Raw genomic sequence first — 22,152 nt, 5'->3', positions numbered from 1 at the left:
ATTCTATTCTATAACCATAGGCATCAGTGTGGAGTCGGTCCCTCTTTGCAGCTACACTATATGGGCAGGAGCTTTCATGCCATCCCATGGTAAACACACAGAGAAACTCTATCTAAATCCCCTTTCCAGCGACAAAAGATCTGCCTGTCCCATCAAAGCGTCTCTGTTTTCTTCTGAAAGTGGGATGAAATTCCTGCAGTCAGAAACTGTGCCTGGGGTGAGTTCTGTTCAGGCTCCTCGTGACCGTAAATTCCTTCATAATGAGAAAGACATGGAGCAAAATCCCACCCGGCCATGAGCCACCTTCCTGCATGAGTCACAAAACCCGCCCAAACTACTACTGCTGCTGCTGCTCCTGGCACACGGGCGGGTACACCACAACCCCGGCCTGCCACTCATTATACACTACTACACCTAATGAATTCCAGCCCTCTGTATCACTGCAGCTACGCTAACTCTACACAACCCAAAACAACCAAAAAACAGACACACACAGCAGCCTGATTAACATTTAAAGGTCAAAGATTTAATTTAGCAACATGCTAATACACAGTTCAGCATTAAACCCAGCGCATCATACTTACCCTGTCTCAAAAACACAGCTTAAAAAGTCAGAAACCAGATATTTTTAATGCCATCCCATATCCCATTATAAACCCATAGGCATCAGTGTGGAGTCGGTCCCCCTTTAAAGCTGTATTATATGGTCAAAAGTATTAGGACACCTACTGGTACATATTACACCTATAGGAGCTTTTACTATGATATACCAATCTAAACCTATAAGCATTAGTGTGGAGTAGGTCCCCCTTTGCAGCTACACTATATGGTCAAAAGTATAGGGACCCCTGCATATGACATCTATATGAGCTTTTATAATATACCATTCTATTTATTTTTATGATGATATCACAATATAAACCCACAGGCATTAGTTCACAGTCGGTCCCCCTTTGCAGAGACACTATATGGGCAAAAGTATTGGTACACCTAAACATTACACCTATAGCAGGGGTGTCCAAACTACGGTCCACGGCCCATTTGCGGCACGTTTCCTTCTTTGGAGCGGCCCGCGAGGTATTTTAGAAATAGAATGAAAGTTGGGTTGCTGTTAAGCAGGGTTTTTATAATGTGAGATTCAAAGTTTGAACGCTAGGTGTCAGAAATGGGCCAAAGAGTCTAAAAACAGAGAGGGTGTGCAGTTTTAGTGCAGAAAAAAACGGACCAAAGAGTCTAAAAGCGGAGAGGGTGCGCAGTTTTAGCGCAGAAAAACAGGCAAACGAGTATAAAAGCAGAGAGAGTGTGCAGTTGTAGCACAGAAAAAACGGGAAAACGAGTCTAAAAGCGGAGAGAGTGCACAGTTGTAGCGCAAAAAAAACGGGCCAAAGAGTCTAAAAGCAGAGAGGGTGTGCAGTTTTAGCGCAGAAAAATGGGCCATAGAGTCTAAAAGCAGAGAGAGTGCTCAGTCGTAGCACAGAAAAACGGGGCAAAGAGTCTAAAAGTTGCCGTAATTAAGGAGTTTAATATTAGGAGACATCATGAAATGAAACATCAATTTGAAAAATCTTAGTTTACTCAACACTGTTAAAGATAGATAAAGATAGTAAGTCAAGTAAAATGGTGTGTAAATGAAATAATCAGGAAAAAGTATTATTTAAAGTGGTATATTTTATTATTTGTTTTATTACAGAGTCTGTGGCCCGTGACTTCAAATATATTTCTCCTTCTGGCCCCCAACAAAAAAAGTTTGGACACCCCTGACCTGATAGGATATAGTATATGAAGTTGGTCCACCTTAAAAGCTACACTAACATATTACACCTGCAGGAGCATTATGTTGTCCTTTCTTAAATGTAGAGGCACTTGTATGGAGTTAATCCCCCCTTTTAATGCTAAATTATATGGACAGAAGTATTGGGACACCTACTAATACTTTAAGAGAATCTCACTCTTACAACTTCTCCATATGGGAAAAAGTATTGGGACATCTATAACAGCTGTTATGGCCTCCAATTCTCCATCCATTGTAATTCATAAGGAGCCAGTCACTTATGTAGCTACACTCTATAGACAAAAGTATAAAGACCTGTATAGGAGCTTTAATATATATTTCAAGAATGCACTACAGCAACATAATGAAAATTCAATTTTACTATTCCATATACGATATGATACTGAGATATTAAAATATACAAGATATTAGATTTGTAACAGATTCAATGATCCAAATTGTCATGATACTAGTAATATTAATACTGCACTCCATATATCTCCATATATACAGGATTTAAGTATATTTAATCAATAGTTTCTAGTACATTCATAATAGGAAATGAGAACAGTGTGAATTTATCTTTTGCAAAAACAGTAAAAAAGTACCACCCTGATGTGATAATTAGGGGTGGCTGATATGGCACCATATTTTAAGGTATATATTATATGGGGTATATTATATATGGTGTATATGATATAGTGTTTGTGCCTGTTTTGCTATTTTACTGTAATTAGGCCTAAGTGTGTATATATCAGTACCACTCCCACTCTCACTTCCCTTTTTCCTGTAATACGCTACAAAAGTGCAGTGTAAACATCTCTAACTGAACTGTATATACATGTTTTATATAAAATAATGCCAATATTATGTCTACGTTATATTATAACCCTTAAATCCTTATATAATCTGTATAAAAACACATATAAATCCAGCAGTATCAGCAGCAGAGTGCAGGTAAAGACAGTGGAAGCTCTTACAGTAGTTTAAAGGTGCTGGTCAACGAATTAGAATAATTTGAAATAGTGCAATCATGAAATTCTTTGAATGCATTTTTTGTGCAGAAAGCAAATCAGGTGTTCACCGCACCTGTCCTACTCGTTAGACTAATCACAGAACTCGTTACCTGGAAAAAAATTTGCTCAGCTGAGCTTTCCAAAAGGCCCATTTTGGCCATTTAACTGTGACACTGTTGTTTTATTGAATTAGAATAATGGAGAAACCGTTTGATTGAAGTAGAATAAATGCTCGAATTTTTGTTTTCTGTGAAGAGTGTTCACTGTGCAGTATAAAGTCAGGGTTGAGTAGAATTTCTAAGTTAATCAATCATGGGTAAGCAGCGCAACCTCTCAACCGAAATAGTGGCTCAAATTCAAGCCCTTCGCCAACAAGGCTTGACCCAAACTAAAATTGCTGAGCAGTTGGCATCAGCCAGTCTTCCGTCTGCAAAGCTCTCAAGAAAAACTGCAGCAAGCGCACCAACTGTTCCAGCGTCCGAAAAACTTCTGCTCGCGACAACAAGCAGCTGAGAAAGATCGCAGTCAGCAACCGGTTCAAGTCCACTTCCGAGCTCACCGACTTGTGGAACAAGCAGACCGGCGCTGACGTCTCCAGATCAACCACTTACCGTCGTCTGCGCGAACTCGGCTTCAAATCTCGCGTTCCAGCAGTAAAACTGATGCTGAACAAGAAACAAATGGAGAAACGGCCGAAGTGGGCCAAAGAACACGGCGAGTGGACTGCTGAAGACTGGCAGAAAGTGGTCTTCAGTGACGAATCACGCTTCTGCATCTCCTTCGGTGACCAAGGTCCTCGTGTCTGGCGTCGTGGTGGCGAAACCTACAACCACGAGTGCGTGAAAAGATCCGTCAAGTTTCCCCAGAGCGTTATGGTCTGGGGATGCATGTCCGCTCGAGGTGTAGGGAAACTCTGCTTCCTCAAGAAGACTCTCAATGCTGCCGTATATCAAGATGTTCTGGAAACGTTCCTGATTCCGACTGTTGAGGAACAGTTCGGCGAAGAAGACTTCATATTTCAACAGGATCTTGCACCGGCTCATGCGGCAAAGTCGACCAAAGATTGGTTCACTAAAAAACAGCTTGAAGTTTTGGCATGGCCGGCCAACTCGCCTGACCTCAATGTCATTGAAAACCTTTGGGCCATCGTCAAGCGGAAAATTTGCGACAGAAAGCCTACTACGCTGGACCAACTGAAGCAGAACATCGCCACTGCCTGGGAAGCTGTGAGTGCGGAAACTTGCGACAAGCTGGTCAAATCGATGCCGCGGAGACTTCAGGCAGTCATACAAGCCAAGGGGGCAGCCACAAAATACTGAGAAAGTGATGATTGTAATTATAATAAAAATTATTCTAATTTAATGAAACGGTTTCTCCATTATTCTAATTCAATAAAACAACAGTGTCACAGTTAAATGGCCTAAATGGGCCTTTTGGAAAGCTCAGCTGAGCAAATTTTTTTCCAGGTAACGAGTTCTGTGATTAGTCTAACGAGTAGGACAGGTGCGGTGAACACCTGATTTGCTTTCTGCACAAAAAATGCATTCAAAGAATTTCATGATTGCACTATTTCAAATTATTCTAATAATTTGCACCTGTAGACACATGTATACTGCAGTATTAAATAATTTCCTCATTTATTTCTCTCTCTGTGAGTTTATTATTGTCTGTAATCTGCAGGATCTGTGGATCACTCACTGCAGGCAGGGCTGGATCATCAGCAGATGATTTGCATGGCAGTTGGAAGAGTGAAGCAGTGACTTCTGCTCTATTTTAGGATTCAGTATAGAATAAATACTGTTTTTATTGTCTGTATAGTTTAGAAAACTTGCTAAAATATGCTAAAAATGAGCTAAAACTGGCCCAGACAGGATAAAACAGGCTAAAAACAGGCTAGAAACAGGGTGCAGGGTAAATAAAGTCTAGAATATGGTGAATACAGGTTAAAATAGGCTACAAAATAAGCTAAAACAGGGTGAATAGAGGCTAAAACATGGTGTACACAGGTTAAAACTGGCTAAATATAAGATAAAACAAGGTCAATATAGGTTCAATCAGAGTGAATAGAGGCTAAAACAGGGTAAGCAGAGGCTACAACATGCTAAAAATAAGCTAAAATGGCTAAGACAGGGTGAATAAAGACTAGAACAAGGTAAAACATGGTGAATACAGGTTAAAACAAGGTGAATACAGTCTAAAATAGACTTGAACAGGGTACAACATGGTGAATAGAGGCTAAAACAGGATAAATAGAGGCTAGAAAAGGGTGAAAAGTAAATACAGTCTAAAGTAAAGTAAATACAGTCTAAAATAGGCTAAAACAGGGTAAAACATGATCAATATAGGATAAAACAAGGTAAAAATAGGGTAAATAGAGGATAAATCAGAGTGAACAGAGGCTAAAACAGGGTGAAAGTGTAAATAGAGGCTAAAACAGAGTGGAGACAGGTTAAAACAAGATGAAAACATGCTAAAATAGGCTAAAAACATGGTAAAACAGGGTGAATACATGTTTATAAGTCGTGGTTAGCTATATAACCTTCAGTTGAGGCTTTGAGTTACTGTAAATACAGCAGATCCTGCAGTAGAGCCGAGCTCAGCCCGTAAACTTTATTTACCGGAGAAATCCGAACATTACCGACTCATTCAGCGCGTTTAGCGGGTAAAGAGGGGTAATAGAGGTACTCACAGGCCCGGGCTCATGTGCAGAATGTAGTATAGTAGTGTAGAATGCAGTATATTAGAGTATAGCTGAGTATAGTGGAGTATATCTGCGCTGGAGCTCCGCAGGGGGAAAGTTGTGAGGCTGGGAGACACAGCGCTGCTGCTGCTGCTGATCTGAGGAGAACAGGCCGCTCGGATTTCAGCTTCAGACCAGAGCAGCCGAGTCGCAGAGCAACCGATTAGCCCCGCCCACATATTCAAACGCAGCCAATCAGAGAGTCGTGCGTAAACCTTACGCCCATTCACAGCGCTACAGTGCGCACTTTACCTACTGTATTATTTTATTATTTTACTCATATATTTATATACAGTTTTGGAAAAAAATGAGACCACTTAAAAATGATGAATGCTGAACTGCTTGAAATTTTGCACCAGGAGTGAAGGCATAAAGTTATCCAAAAGCAGTGTGTAAGACTGTGATTAAAACTAAACTTAAAACTTTATGAATATGAACTTGTTTTCTTTGCATCATTTGAGGTCTGAAAGCTCTGCATCTTTTTGTTATTTCAGCCATTTCTCATTTTCTGCAAATAAATGACAATATTTTTATTTGTAATTTTGGAGAAATGTTATCCGTAGTTCATCAAATAAAACAACAATGTTCATTTTAGTCAAACATATACATATAAAGGGTAAAATCAGAGAAATATATACTTACATTAATCATTTTTATTTTATTATTTTACTCATACTACAGACACACCACCCTGCAAGTCCTATCACAAAAGTAGCTCCATAAAATACAATTCCTGCCCCGCCCCTAAACCCATACATCACCCAGTGCCCCTCCCAAACTACCTCTCCCATTTTTCAACCTTTTTAAAATTTAAGCTGAGAGTGGAGTTAAGCTAAAATCAAGGGATTTATTTCCTCTTAATAAAGTGTTTGAGAGCATCAGTTAAAGTAAAGTAGTGAAGAGGTAGAGTTACAGGTATACAGTGAATAGTGACTATTTGAGTAATGTTCTAATCCAGATTATGAGAAGCAAAATGACTGAGGTGAAATGAAGCTCAGTTAATCTGAAAAGATGAATTTTAACAATTTTAAAAGTATCCTCAAGTGCAGTCTCAATGATTCAGTAGTAATACTGGGTCTAATCCCTCTGAACAGTGCGGTATATGTACAAAGGGATCTAAAGCACCATAAACAGTTCTGTTATGTTGTTGAGAGTGAGGTTACTGCAGGATTCTGGTGGATTCTGATCAGAGCTGTGTTATCAGATGAAGATGAGCTGAAGACAGTGGGCTCTGATTCTGTTAGTGGTGTTTTATTTATTTATTTGTTTTATTTAGAGAAGTGTGCGATTGTAGATTCAGCTACAGAACAATGATCTGCTCACCTGCTGATAGACCGCTGTGCCGTCCTCACCCACCAGTCATTTCTGTTTATTAATTTACTATAAATTATATCATTTCTGTGGTTCGAGTGACAAATCTTTTGTTCACAGACGCGTAACCATTCTGTAGAGATCAGAGCTCATCTATCTATCTATCTATCTATCTATCTATCTATCTATCTATCTATCTATCTATCTATCTATCTATCTGTCTGTCTGTCTGTCTGTCTGTCTGTCTGTCTATCTATCTGTCTGTCTGTCTGTCTGACAAACCATCTGCTGATCTATCTATTGATCTCTCTATTTATGTGTCTGTCCCTGTTCACATCTGTATGTCTGTCTATTTATCTATGTGTCTCTGTGTGTTCATATTTGTCTGTCTATTGTTTAATCTATCTGTCTGTCTGTCTACCAAACCAGCTATCTGTCTGTCTGTTTTCATATCTGTCTGTCTATCTATGTGTCTCTCTGTGTTCATATCTATCTATCTATCTATCTATCTATCTATCTGTCTGTCTGTCTGTCTGTCTGTCTGTCTGTCTGTCTGTCTGTCTGTCTGTCTGTCTGTTTACCAAATCAGCTGCTGATCTATCTATTAAACTCTGTCTATTTATGCCCGTCTGTGTTCATATATATGTCTATTTATCTGTCTCTGTGTGTTCATATCTGTCTGTCTATCTATTTATCTGTTTGTCTGTCTATTTATCTATCTATCTGTCTGTCTGTGTCTGTCTGTCTTTCAAACCAACTGCCGATCTATATATCAATCAATCTGCCTGTCTATTTATCTGTGTTCATTTCTGTCTGTCTCTGTCTATGAACACTCATTATGAGTGTTGCTAAGTAACACAACATCTATCAGATTTATCCCAGTAATAAATGTATTATATATATAAGCACATTATAAATATTATAAACTGTATATAAATAAAATGTATAAAGTGCATCAGCAGGTAAAGTGAGTAAAGAAGAAATTCTAACAACAAATTCATCTCTTTATTTCTCCATTAGTTTACAGTTCTAACAGTGGATTACACAGAGTAAATAAATAAACACTCAAACAACAGCTGATAATGTAGCTCTCCACCTCACAAAGGCCTAAAGAAACCAACCATCTAACAGATAAACCAAACCCACCAGAGCTCCTGCAGAATCCAGCGTCTGAGAGGATACAGATCATCATTCAGAGAGGGGTCTGCTGAGACACAAGCTTACTGAACCTGGATACTTACAGGGCATCTCCTGATACGATATCATCACGATACGTTGCCCATGGTAACGATTATATCACGATACTGTGATCCTGTGATACTCGATATATTATAGGATAATTCCCTATGATACTTCACTGCATCTGCGTTACTGAAGAGAATAAAATACTCCTAAATAATCAAATACCAGGAATTATGGATTTACTGGTGTGCCAATCATCCAATATTCTTCATTGAAGGTTTTCCCTATTCATTTGATTATAGCGCCACCATGTGGAGTAGTAATGAAGCAGTATTTTTAATAAGTTAAATAAGAGGGGAGAAGCCACATATTAATAATGTATCAAAAACAAAAATGGTACTATATATCACAATATTGCTATTTTATATTTTAGGACTTCCCTATTCACTACTGATGCCACAACACCAGGAGGGTGAAGGCTAGCAAACACCTCCTCCGATACATGAGAAGTCAGACTCCGCCTCCTTTTGAACTGCCGCTGATGCTGTAGCATTACTGAGTAGCATCACAGCACGGCGCTAACGCTCAGAGGAAAGCGCAGCGATTCGGTTCTGATACATCAGCTCACAGACGCAGCCTTGTGCTGATCCACATCACCTTAGGAGAGATGAGGGTAAAGAGCGCCATCTACTGTACTGTACCCACCCAGAGAGAGCAAGGACAATTCTGCTGTCTCAGGGCTCCGGCAGCTGACAGCAAGCTGCATGACCGGGATTCGAACCAGTGTTATCCTAAACACAGTGGCAGCGCCGATATTTCGTCCCAGCTATGAATACTGGAATAATGGATCTAATTAACATCATAACATCAACGAGACACTAGGCTATTTTTAAGATTTAGGTTTTAGCCACTGCTTATTTGGAATTATTAATTATTCATTCTCATGCAGGATACTTAGGGGGAAAAAAGAGCCCTAAAATTTGTATTTTTAATATTTTCCACAGGTGGTCCATCAGCAAAGTTGCATATGTTTACTACTACACAAAAAACATATACAAAAAATAAAACAATAAAACAGTTTTACATTTTTTGACAAAATGCAAATCTGGCATTTGTTCCTAATACTGTGTCAGAATTTTATGATGAATGAACCAGAAATGATTTAAAAGGACTTCTAGTAAAATATTTTGGTACCTTCCCATGCTAAGAGTGTCAAATCAGCCACAACATTAAAACCACCTCGTTAAGTGAAGGGGAGAACACTGATGATCTGGTTCCAGTATCTTAAATCTGTAGGATTCATCAGAAGGATTTTTTCCCCCAATAATATGTTGGTACTGAATTACTAGTAAGTATTACATTTTTAGTATGCACTAACTAAAATGTAGTTTAAACTTATCAATGTTTTCTAAGTGTTACAGGTCACATTCTTTTAATGCTCAATCTCATTCCAAACACCAGTCTGTCTGTCTGTCTGTCTGTCTGTCTGTCTGACAAACCATCTGCTGATCTATCTATTGATCTCTCTATTTATGTGTCTGTCCCTGTTCACATCTGTATGTCTGTCTATTTATCTATGTGTCTCTGTGTGTTCATATTTGTCTGTCTATTGTTTAATTTATCTGTCTGTCTGTCTGTCTACCAAACCAGCTATCTGTCTGTCTGTTTATCTATGTGTCTCTCTGTGTTCATATCTATCTATCTATCTATCTATCTATCTATCTATCTATCTGTCTGTCTGTCTGTCTGTCTGTCTGTCTGTCTGTCTGTCTGTCTGTCTGTCTGTCTGTCTGTCTGTCTGTCTGTTTACCAAATCAGCTGCTGATCTATCTATTAAACTCTATCTATTTATGCCCGTCTGTGTTCATATATATGTCTATTTATCTATCTGTCTCTGTGTGTTCATATCTGTCTGTCTATCTATTTATCTGTTTGTCTGTCTATTTATCTATCTATCTGTCTGTCTGTGTCTGTCTGTCTGCCAAACCAACCAAATCTCAATCTCATTCCAAACATTTTCTAGATGTCTTTAGAACGTTTTTCACTGTATTTAGTGTTTTAAAATTGACTTGTTTCAATGTTGTCCTTATTAGTTTTGGGATTTTTTATAGAAACGTTCTAATAGTGTTGTGATGCAAACCATTACCACATCATAAATGTTTTCAGAAAGTTCCTGGAACGTAGTTCCTATGTAAACAGGCTAGCCTTCCTGTAACATTTTCAAAATGTTGATAAACATTCTTATAACGTTTTAATGTTTTCCCTAGCTGGGATAATTATGTGAGGAACGTTATAATAGTTATGTAATGCAAATCATTTTTATGTTCCTGAAACATTTTCAAAACGTTGTCAAACGTTCTTCTAACGTTCTTATAATGTTCTCTGTTACCGAAGTTTAAAATAAGCCCCTATTCTTAAATGTCGTTTTTAGTTTTGGGAATGTTACTTTTAACATTTTCATAATCATTTAGAGGAACATTATGTGAGAAACCATTTCAAAATATTGATAAACATTCCGATAACATTTAGATTTAAACCAGTATTACGTCACAAACATTTTCAGAACATTCCTAGATTAATGTTTATGTAATGTTACAGCCTAACCTTCTTGAAACTTTTTCAAAATGTTGATAAATTTTTAAATAACACTGTGATGCAAACCATTATTTCGTCACAAACAAAGAAACAAACAAATGTTTTCAGAACGTTCCTGGATTAATGTTTATGTTCTTATAATGTTCTTTTAACATTTTTTAATGCTAGTATTTGTGTAGCTGAGAATGTTATGTGCAAAACATTATAATAAAGTTTTGATCCTGGATTAATGTTTATGTAATGTTACAGGCTAAACTTGATAAACACTCAAATAACGTTGTGACGCAAACCCTTATTAGGTCACAAACATTTTCAGAACGTTCCTGGATTAACGTTTATGTTCCTATTAATTTCTTTTAACATTATTTTAATGTTCTCTAAATGCTGTGATTACTAGTTTTGGGAATGTTACTTTTTATGTGAAAAAACTTTCCATTAAGCTTTTCGAAATGTTGATAAATGTTCTTCTGACATTCTTATATCGGTCTCAGTTAGCTTTAGCTTAGCATTTATACTATAAAACCCCTACTCTGAATGAGACTAATTCAAACACTGGATTGTACAGAACTGTATAAAAACTGGTGGGATTCCCGTTTGAATCCTCCTCTCTCCCGGTGTTCCCAGTGAAAGCTGGCCGGGGAAGCTGCAGTCCAGTCTGGGGAGGGGGAATCGTCGTGTGCGTAGCCAAAAGTCAGCGTTAAAAGAAGCCGACCGGACGTCAGGTCAGCCAGAGTCTTTAAGTCCGAACTTGAGCGAGTGCAAAAGGAGCAGGACGGCCGCGGGATCAGCAGTACACTGACCAGTATATGAGGTTGAAGAAGATGTAGGATCCGGGGAAGATCATGCGGGAGTACTTGTCGATGGCGTGAGTGTTCTGGATGATGCTGAAGTTCTTCTTCTTCTTGGTGGCCGTGGACTCGCTGCTGACGGACAGGTGAACCACCATGTGCTCCGGCTTCTCCGGCTCCTCCTCCGGAACCATGGGGGCCTCGGTGTATCCGGCCAGGCTGTTAGTGTCCGCCTCGCTGTAGGTCCCGTCCAGCATCATGGTCCTGGTGTGAGACATCCCGCAGGTGCACGGCAGAGACTGTAACGGACAGAGAGTGGAGGACAGGGTGAGGACAGTATGCTCATTGCTATCTTACACCCCTATTTTCTTCACTTTAATTTAAAACATATAATGATTATATAAATATATATATATATATATATATACACTATAGTTCAAAAGTTTGGGGTCACATTGAAACGTCCTTATTTTTGAAGGAAAAGCACTGTACTTTTCAATGAAGATAACTTTAAACTAGTCCTAACTTTAAACAAATACACTCTGTACATTGCTAATGTGGTAAATGACTATTCTAGCTGCAAATGTCTGGTTTTGGTGCAATATCTACATAGGTGTATAGAGGCCCATTTCCAGCAACTATCACTCCAGTGTTCTAATGGTACAATGTGTTTGCTCATTGGCTCAGAAGGCTAATTGATGATTAGAAAACCCTTGTGCAATCATGTTCACACACCTGAAAACAGTCTAGCTCAGTACAGAAGCTACAAAACTGACCTTCCTTTGAGCAGATTGAGTTTCTGGAGCATCACATTTGTGGGGTCAATTAAACGCTCAAAATGGCCAGAAAAATAGAACTTTCATCTGAAACTCGACAGTCTATTCTTGTTCTTAGAAATGAAGGCTATTCCATGCGAGAAATTGCTAAGAAATTGAAGATTTCCTACAACGGTGTGTACTACTCCCTTCAGAGGACAGCACAAACAGGCTCTAACCAGAGTAGAAAAAGAAGTGGGAGGCCGTGTTGCACAACTAAGCAAGAAGATAAGTACATTAGAGTCTCTAGTTTGAGAAACAGACGCCTCACAGGTCCCCAACTGGCATCTTCATTAAATAGTACCCGCAAAACACCAGTGTCAACATCTACAGTGAAGAGGCGGCTGCGGGATTTTGGGCTTCAGGGCAGAGTGGCAAAGAAAAAGCCATATCTGAGACTGGCTAATAAAAGAAAAAGATTAAGATGGGCAAAAGAACACAGACATTGGACAGAGGAAGACTGGAAAAAAGTGTTGAGGACGGATGAATCCAAGTTTGAGGTGTTTGGATCACAAAGAAGAACGTTTGTGAGACGCAGAACAAATGAAAAGATGCTGGAAGAATGCCTGACGCCATCTGTTAAGCATGGTGGAGGTAATGTGATGGTCTGGGGTTGCTTTGGTGCTGGTAAGGTGGGAGATTTGTACAGGGTAAAAGGGATTCTGAATAAGGAAGGCTATCACTCCATTTTGCAACGCCATGCCATACCCAGTGGACAGCGCCTGATCGGAGCCAATTTCGTCCTACAACAGGACAATGACCCTAAACACACCTCCAAATTGTGCAAGAACTGTTTACAGCAGAAGCAGGCAGCTGGTATTCTATTGGTAATGGAGTGGCCAGCGCAGTCACCAGATCTGAACCCCATTGAGCAGTTGTGGGAGCAGCTTGACCGTATGGTACGCCAGAAGTGCCCATCCAACCAATCCAACTTATGGGAGCTGCTTCTAGAAGCGTGGGGTGCAATTTCTCCAGCTTACCTCAACAAATTAACAGGTAGAATGCCAAAGGTGTGCAATGCTGTAATTGCTGCAAATGGAGGATTCTTTGATGAAAGCAAAGTTTGATGTAAAAACAATGTTATTTCAAATACAAATCATTATTTCTAACCTTGTCAATGTCTTGACTCTATTTTCTATTCATTTCACAACGTATGGTGGTGAATAAGTGTGACTTTTCATGGAAAACACAAAATTGTTTCAGTGACCCCAAACTTTTGAACGGTAGTGTATATATAAAACACAGTGGATTAACACCAGCAGATGACATGTCTCTCCAAACCATCACTGATTGGTGGAAACTTCACACTAGACCTCGAGCAGTTTGGACTGTGTGTCTCTCCACTCTTCCTCCAGACAAATGAAATGTGAAATTTACTGATGATCAGTGATGGTTTGGAGAGACATGTCATCTGCTGGTGTTGATCCACTGCTGAGAACATTTATAGAGATGTGGATTTCATTTTCCAGCAGGACTTGGCACACTGCCCACACTGACAAAAGTACCAATTGGTCTTATATAATATTCTAATTTTAAGAGACACTGATTTTTGGGTTTTCACTGACTGTAAGACATAATCATCATAAATAAAATAAATTTCAAAAACAGTTTCACATTTTAAACTGAGTTACTGAAATAAAGTAACTTTTCAATGATATTCTAATTTTTTGAGATGCACTAGTAATATATATAATATTTTGACTATATACAGTTGCAAGAAAAAATATAAGAACCATTTGGGATTACATTGATTGAACTCCAGGTTGGCTGACTTCTGGCTCCAATTAGCTCTTAGAAAAAAGTCATTAGCCTAGAGGTTCACATACATTTTCCACCCTCTACTGTGATGTTGTGTTAATGAACATACAGTACAGGCCAAAACTTTGGACACACCTTCTCTTTTTCAATGTGTTTTCTTTATTTTCATGACTGATATTCACATTGTAGATTCTCACTGAAGCATCAAAACTATGAATGAACACATGTGGAGTTTTATGTACTTAACAAAAAATGAGCTGTCCTCCACAGTCACCGGACCTGAACCCAATCCAGATTTGAGGTTTGGGGTGAACTGGAGCACAGAGTGAAAAAGACAAAGGAGCAACAAGTGCTAATAAACACCTCTGGGAACTCCTTCCTTCAAGACTGTTGAAAAACTTTTCATTTCAGGTGGCCACCTCTTAAAGCTCATTGAGAGAATGATGCCAAGAGTGTGCAAATCAGTGATCAGAGCAAAGGGGGGCTATTTTGAAGAAACTAGAATATAAAACATGTTTTTTCAGTTATTTCACCTTTTTTGTTAAGTACATAAAACTCCACATGTGTTCATTCATAGTTTTGATGCTTCAGTGAGAATCTACAATTTAAATAGTCATAAAAATAAAGAAAACGCATTGAAAAAGAGAAGGTGTGTCCAAACTTTTGGCCTGTACTGTATATACTTGTATGTGGTATTAGTTTAAGCAGACTGTGTTTGTCTATTGTTGTGACTTAGATGCAGAAATCCAAGAATAATCCCAAAGAGTTCACATCCTTTTTTTCTTGCAACTGTATATAGGAACAGGAATAAGGCTATATATTATATTCGCCGTACAGCTATATAATCACAGTCTCAGTGTTGTGCTGTACCTGAGCTCGGACTCGGTCTCTGAGCTTGCGTTCTCGCCGGTCCTGTACGGTGGACAGGTAGTTGACGGCCGCGTACTCCAGCACGGAGAGGAAGACGAAGACGAAGCTCACCCACAGGTAAATATCCACAGCTTTGATGTAGGAGACTCTGGGCATGGAGGCGTTCACTCCGGTGATGATAGTGGACATGGTGAGCACCGTGGTAATGCCTGGACCAGACCGACCACAACACACACGCTGTTAAAATCTGCACAACACCGCCCCCAGCTATTAATACACCTGCCTGACTTTAACCAGTTACACTGAAAACTGGGATTAAGCCTTACAGCAGAATAAACAGCCTACAACACCCACGCCTGGCAGCTTCCAAATATATAAAATATATAAAATAAAAAACACACCCAGGAGAAGATGCTACCTTCTGGGGAATGACTACACACTGAAGGTAAGTAGTGGAAACTTCAACATAGTTTTTTTTTTTGTGCAGGGGTGTCCTAACTTTTTTTGTTGGGGGCCAGAAGGAGAAATATATTTGAAGTCACGGGCCACAGACTCTGTATTAAAATAAATAATGAAATATACCACTTTAAATAATACATTTATCCTGATTATTTCATTTACACACCATTTTACTTGACTTACTATCTTTATCTTTGATAGTGTTGTGTAAACTAAGATTTTTCAAATTGATGTTTCATGATGGCTCTTAATATTAAACTCCTTCATTACGGCAACTTTTAGACTCTTTGCCCCTTTTTCTGCGCTAGAAATGCGCACCCTCTCCGCTTTTAGACTCTTTGTCCCGTTTCTTGTGCTAGAAATGCGCACCCTCTCTGCTTTTAGACTCTTTGGCCCGTTTTTCTGCCCTAGAAATGCGCACCCTCTCCGCTTTTAGACTCTTTGACCCGTTTTTCTGCGCTAGAAATGCGCACTCTCTCCGCTTTTAGACTCTTTGGCCGTTTTTCTGCACTAGAAATGTGCACTCTCTCCGCTTTTAGACTCTTTGTTCCGTTTCTTGTGCTAGAAATGTGCACTCTCTCTGCTTTTAGACTCTTTGGCCCTTTTATCTGCGCTAGAAATGCGCACTCTCTCCGCTTTTAGACTCTTTTGACCCGTTTTTCTGCGCTAGAAATGCTCACTCTCTCCGCTTTTAGACTCTTTGGCCCGTTTTTCTGCACTAAAACTGCGCACCCTCTCCGCTTTTAGACTCTTTGTTCCGTTTCTTGTGCTAGAAATGTGCACTCTCTCTGCTTTTAGACTCTTTGGCCCTTTTATCTGCGCTAGAAATGCGCGTCCCCTCCGCTTTTAGACTCTTTGACCCGTTTTTCTGCGCTAGAAATGCGCACTCTCTCCGCTTTTAGACTCTTTGGCCCGTTTTTCTGCGCTAGAAATGCGCACTCTCTCCGCTTTTAGACTCTTTGGCCCGTTTCTGACACCTAGCGTTCAAACTTTGAATCTCACATTATAAAAACCTGCTTAACAGCGGGCAAACTTTCATTCTATTTCTAAAATACCTTGGACACAGCTGATCTAGAGGGAGATAGTCTGTTAGTAGATTTTTCAAGTGATTGATGTTAATGTTAATTTTTGTTTTTCAGTATATAAGGATGATTTTCTTGGCGATGGCCAGCGACATCTAGATTATTCTATAGATTTCTGGTGTTGTGTTAGTGGTTGATGTGTCTACTAGTAGGCAGAGTGATGGTGTTGGGTGGATTTGGGTGGTAAGGGCATGAGATAGGTGGGTGATATTTTTTTTTTTTTAGAGCTGGTTAACGTGCCACACAGCATGGATATAATCAGGCATGTGCAGAGTGGGGGGGCAGAGGGGGCTGGAGCACCTGCCCCTTTGGCTCTTACTGCCCAATGTTGAAGATGTTGCTGAGTTGTTCTGGACGGTACATGATAATACCTGATTATCTGAGTTAAACACATCTAAATCAGGGTTTAATTCTTACCCAGGGAGACTCTGGCGGGCACGGCCCTGCGGTCGATCCAGAAGGAGACCCAGGACAGCATGACCATCAGCGTGGCGGGGAAGTAGGTTTGCAGCAGGAAGAAGAAGATGTGGCGCCGCAGAGTGAAGTTAATATACAGCCGATTATACCAGCCTGAGGAGAGAGAACACACACACACACACACACACACACACACTGAGATCAGATCAAAGCTAATACACACACACACACACACACACACACTTATACACACACACAGTTATACACAATCTCTCTCTCACACACATACACACACACTTAAGCACTTTTTCCCAGCTCAGACAGACTGAATAAAGTTACATACATACATATATATATATATATGATTAAATTACAGATATTGTTATACACGTTTATTTCTTTTGCCTGTATTAAAACAACACAAAAACAGAAAACACTGAATTTTTTTATTTTAATAAATTATTATTTTGCAAAAAAATATAAAAAATGGTTGAAAAAACATATTATTTATCATATATATTATCGCACACACACTGTAAAAAACTGAAAAAGTGAAATCGATCACTTTCTATAACCATCAACAACTTTTTTAGTTTTGCAAGAAATTATGTGAAATATGTTTTTTTTTTCCCTCTGCTTTCTTGTGTTGTTCCAATATAAACAAATGAAATAAAAGCGTATAACAAAACAGGCGTAATTGCATTAATTATCTGGGAGAAATTTTGTAAATTTGTGCCCTATTTTAGTGCACCAGTCAATTGTGGATTGTGCAGCTGGATTTAGGGAGTGTCGGTTTGTCTTTAAACGTAATTTTAATGCTGTTAAAGGAGAACTCTGGTGTAAAATTGACTTTTGTTGTAGTAAAACATGATAAAAAGTTCTTACCTTTGATGAATAGCTCACCCCTGCTCTCCCACAGCGTTCAGAGATCCAGACATTTTAACAGTTTATCCAAACACCCTTGGTGGGTGATACAGGGCATAATTTACCCTGATAAATCACTTTTTACACCGTTATCCAGCTCAAAGTAGCTCCATCTTTGTACTGATAATGATAGACATATGTATATACATAGACTCCGCATAGCATAGCAGCTGGCACCAGGAGGTAGGCTATGCGGAGTCTATGTATATATATATATATATGTCTATGACATTATCAGTACAGGGATGGCGGCGCTCGGAGCTGAAGCTAGCATTATAGGATGTGAACAGTGGTTTTAATATAATAAGCTTCTTGTGCACTTTTTTTAAGTTATTAATGCCTCGTTTTAAATATAAGGGCTCTCCAGATTCTAGTAAGGAGGTGTTTTTAGCTACTTTGAGCTGGATAACGGTGGAAAAAGTGATTTATCAGGGTAAATTATGCCCCGTGTCACCCAGTCTGAAGGGTGTTTGTTGGACAAACTGTTAAAATCTCTGGATCTCTGAACGCTGTGGGAGAACGGAGGTGTGCTATTCATCAAAGGTAAGAACTTTTATCATGTTTTACTACAACAAAAGTCATTTTACACCAGAGTTCTCCTTTAAGTATACATTATACATTTTTAGAAGGGTGAGCCAAACAGCACAAACTATTCATAAGGTTTTTGTCAAATTTTATTATTGATGTAAAATACATTGTTAAAATGGTAGTTAGACCTTAAATTTACAGTATTTTGGTCTCTCTCCACATTCAGACAGACAGCAGGCTGGTTCTCGTACCTGTGCTGCTGTAGAAAGCCAGACGAGAGGTAGTGTGAAACTTCTGGATGAGAAACTGTGAGAGCGAGATCCTGTCGTCTGTGCTCAGAGACTCGTCTCCACTCTTCCAGTACAGCATCAGATCCTCATCTGTGTACGCATCTGATCAAATCAAACACAAGCAAATTAGCGTTAGCACACAGGCTAATTATCAGCACAGTGGATCAGCAGAACACAGCAGCAGCAGCAGCAGCTCTCAGGATGCCAGGTCTGAAGATTTGGGACAAAACACGTCTTTAATTATTAAAAACGATGATTATAATAAATAATTTGAGGGCTGTGCCGATGCAATATTAACCGATTAAACTCCCGCTGATGTGTTTCTGTGCCAGACGCATTTTTTAAAGCGTTATTCTGAAATTCAGATTCTGATTTACTGGAGTAGATGCGCTCTTGTGTTTTTTAGGATTCATGCAGAGATGAAAGCAGCAGTGATGCAAATGCAGGAGGTTCAGACTAGAGCTGAGATTAGGCTCCAAAAATCCAGCCTGAGCCCGATCCAGACCCGTAAAACTGTCATTATGAGCCCAAGCCTAATTTAACCCGGACATTTTTTTGTAAGTAGAGCGTTAAAACTGAGCTTTTAAAAACATTTTAGGCTGTTTGAAAGATGATTTATTTATTATTGACTATTATTATTATAATTATTTTAATATTCTTATTATATTTTTTATCTATTTTTTATATTTTATTCACAGCTATTTTAAAATGATTAAATGTAGTTATTATTTTCTTTGTCATGTCAATGCTTGGCTACATTAAAATGAGGGTTGCCCTCAATTTACTTCCGAGTTAAAATAAAGGTTAATTGATTGATTGATTGATTGATTGAATATTGCAACACTGAAGAAGCGTAGACCTATTATTTAAGAAAATGTTTTTTAAAAACAGATCTCCAAAAGATTTAAACACAAACACGTGAACAATGATCTACAGAACTAAACATCTGGAAATTAGGCACCAAGAACGACCCCCCAAATTAAAACACTAATTACCCAACCCACTCATTAAGACTCTCCCTATCAGTGTGTGAAGACTAGCACACGCACACACATGTGAAGTCTGATGCAGCATTACCAAGTAGCATCACAGTGCTAACGCTCAGAGGAAAGTGCAGCGACTCGGTTCATCACATACATCAGCTCACAGATGCAGCTTTGTGCTGATCCACATCACCCTAGGAGTAATAAGGGGAAAGAAAGAGAGAGCAAGGCCAATTATGCTCTCTCAGGGCTCCGGCAGCTGATAGCAAGCTGCATGACTGCGATTCAAACCAGCGATCTCTCGATCATAGTGGCAGCACTTTTTAAAACACAGTTTAATTTGTTACTTTGTTTTATTGTGATTATCACGCCATACAGCTCTGGAATAAATGAAGAGACCACTTCAGTTTCTGAATCAGTTTCTCTGATTTTGCTATTTATAGGTTTATGTTTGAGTAAAATGAACATTGTTGTTTTATTCTATAAACTACAGACAACATTTCTCCCAAATTCCAAATAAAAATATTCTTATTTAGAGCATTTATTTACAGAAAATGATAAATGGCTGAAAAAACAAAAAAGATTCAGAGCTTAAATAATTTTAGGCCGCAAAGAAAACAAGTTCATATTCATAAAGTTTTAAGAGTTCAGAGATCAGTATTTGGTGGAATAACCCTGGTTTTTAATCACAGTTTTCATGCATCTTGGCATCATGTTCTCCTCCACCAGTCTTACACACTGCTTTTGGATAACTTTATGCTGCTTTACTCCTGGTGCAAAAACTCAAGCAGTTCAGTTTGGTGGTTTGATGGCTTGTGATCATCCATCTTCCTCTTGATTATATTCCAGAGGTTTTCAGTTTGGTAAAATCAAAGAAACTCATAATTTTTAAGAGCTCTCTTATTTTTTTCTTGTATTTTCTAGTTCAGACCCAGGTTTGAGGAGGTTCTGGATAGGAAGGAGCAGATGGATGTATCTGGGTTTTGGTGAAGTTTAGAGGAATTATACTCACAGCTCTCCAGTTCTAGAGAACACGTCTGAGAGTCCAGAGGGAACCGGCTGAAGTCCATGTTACAGGCGGCCGTAACCGTCACCCTGAGTAACAACACACACAGTACATACTGTAGAGATTAGAAATAACTCACCAAACCCAAATACCAGTCAAGACACACATTCTCATAAATATATGTTCCATATGTGTATTATTTATTATGTTGCAGCTTACTAATGAAGACTTATAAACTATGAAAGAACACATACAGCACTGTGCAAAGGTTTTAGGCACCAAAGCAATATGAGTGTTTTTACCTAAAAAAGCACCACATATAATTTAATCAGATGCAATTAAACATACATACAATAAAACGTAACAAGAATTTTTCTCATTTTTAACTATAAGTATGTGATATCCTGTGAGCCGAGCTGAAGAATAAAGTGTAGAGATTCCAGATTTCTCCTGGATGCTCCTCAGCCAGCATGTGTATATATATATATATATATGTTCAGTTCCGTCAGCAGCTCACCTGATTTACTGCATTTACCAAAATTTACCAAACCAGGTGTTGATTAATATGATGAGAACTAGATACTATAACTCCATTAAACTCAGATGAGGGGAAGAGATTAGGAGATGTTTTAAGGAAAGAAAACAGGGCTGTAAATTTGCTGTTTGTATTTATTGTAATGCTGTAATAGTGTTTTACTGAACTAATACACACTTACTGCCCAGATAAGAAGCTTTTTCTTTACTGAAATTTCCACAGATGCCCAAAACATTTGCATAAAACTGTATCTAATTAGGCAGTAAATAGAAAAATGTCCTTCACAAACATCGGATATAAAACCTAACCCGAGTATTTTAGGATGAGTTGGAGCACAGACTGAAGGAAAAGCAGGTAACAAGAGCTCAGCATCTCTAAAACTTCTTTAAAAAACGCTTTCACACCAGTACTATTTGGTCCATTCAACACAGACTCTGGTTCGTTGCTGCTCCATGCTGTTTACACACTGAGCTCAGTATGTGCAGTGCTCACTGCTCACAGCCGCGCAACTCTGTTTACATTACATTACATTACATTTGGCAGACGCTTTTGTCCAAAGCGACTTACAATAGTCAAGTACAGAAGTAAAATAAGTTAAAGGTAAAACATCGTTGGATAGGGATTAAAGGAGGTCAAAGGGAAATAATAGGATAGAGGAGTGAAGGAGGGGAAGAAGGAAATGAGGTTAGAAGTAGTTAGTGTGTTAGAGGTGTTAGGAGAGTAAGTGCTCTTTGAAGAGCTCTGTCTTCAGGAGTTTATTAAAGATAGTGAGAGATTCTCCTGATCTGGTAGTAGAAGGTAGTTAGTTAGAGGTGTTAGGAGAGTAAGTGCTCTTTGAAGAGCTCTGTCTTCAGGAGTTTATTAAAGATAGTGAGAGATTCTCCTGATCTGGTAGTAGAAGGTAGTTAGTTAGAGGTGTTAGGAGAGTAAGTGCTCTTTGAAGAGCTCTGTCTTCAGGAGTTTATTAAAGATAGTGAGAGATTCTCCTGATCTGGTAGTGGAAGGTAGTTTGTTCCACCATTGGGGAACTCTGTATGAGAACAGTCTGGATTGCTTTGTGTGAATGTTTGTTTGGTAAAGCG

The 22,152-nt window shown here is 38.9% G+C and overlaps 2 protein-coding genes across 3 annotated transcripts in view; both read right to left on the bottom strand.

Annotated features, from left to right (window-relative positions):
* syne3 (spectrin repeat containing, nuclear envelope family member 3) overlaps nucleotides 1-5,648 on the bottom strand; it is a 50,364-nt gene extending 44,716 nt beyond the window's left edge. For both annotated transcript variants that reach the window (XM_022673287.2, XM_049463325.1), the window contains exon 1: nucleotides 5,477-5,648. The gene's annotated coding sequence lies outside the window, so the exon portion shown is untranslated. The remainder of the gene's footprint in view (nucleotides 1-5,476) is intronic.
* A 2,173-nt stretch (nucleotides 5,649-7,821) lies between these two features.
* The window catches only part of gabrr2a (gamma-aminobutyric acid type A receptor subunit rho2a), a 66,905-nt gene continuing 52,574 nt past the window's right edge, over nucleotides 7,822-22,152 (bottom strand). Inside the window, exons 5-9 of the mRNA XM_022673288.2 lie at nucleotides 20,542-20,624; nucleotides 18,508-18,648; nucleotides 16,805-16,957; nucleotides 14,847-15,055; nucleotides 7,822-11,702 (exon numbers count right to left, since the gene is read on the bottom strand). Of these exons, the coding sequence (XP_022529009.2) occupies nucleotides 11,400-11,702; nucleotides 14,847-15,055; nucleotides 16,805-16,957; nucleotides 18,508-18,648; nucleotides 20,542-20,624 (889 nt within the window). The 3' untranslated portion in view covers nucleotides 7,822-11,399. The remainder of the gene's footprint in view (nucleotides 11,703-14,846; nucleotides 15,056-16,804; nucleotides 16,958-18,507; nucleotides 18,649-20,541; nucleotides 20,625-22,152) is intronic.

This window comes from Astyanax mexicanus, chromosome 14, assembly GCF_023375975.1.
Source record: "Astyanax mexicanus isolate ESR-SI-001 chromosome 14, AstMex3_surface, whole genome shotgun sequence".
NCBI classification, from domain to species: Eukaryota; Metazoa; Chordata; class Actinopteri; order Characiformes; family Acestrorhamphidae; genus Astyanax; species Astyanax mexicanus.
Note: the sequence above shows the minus strand (reverse complement) of the source record. Positions and strands in the feature narration are given on the sequence as shown.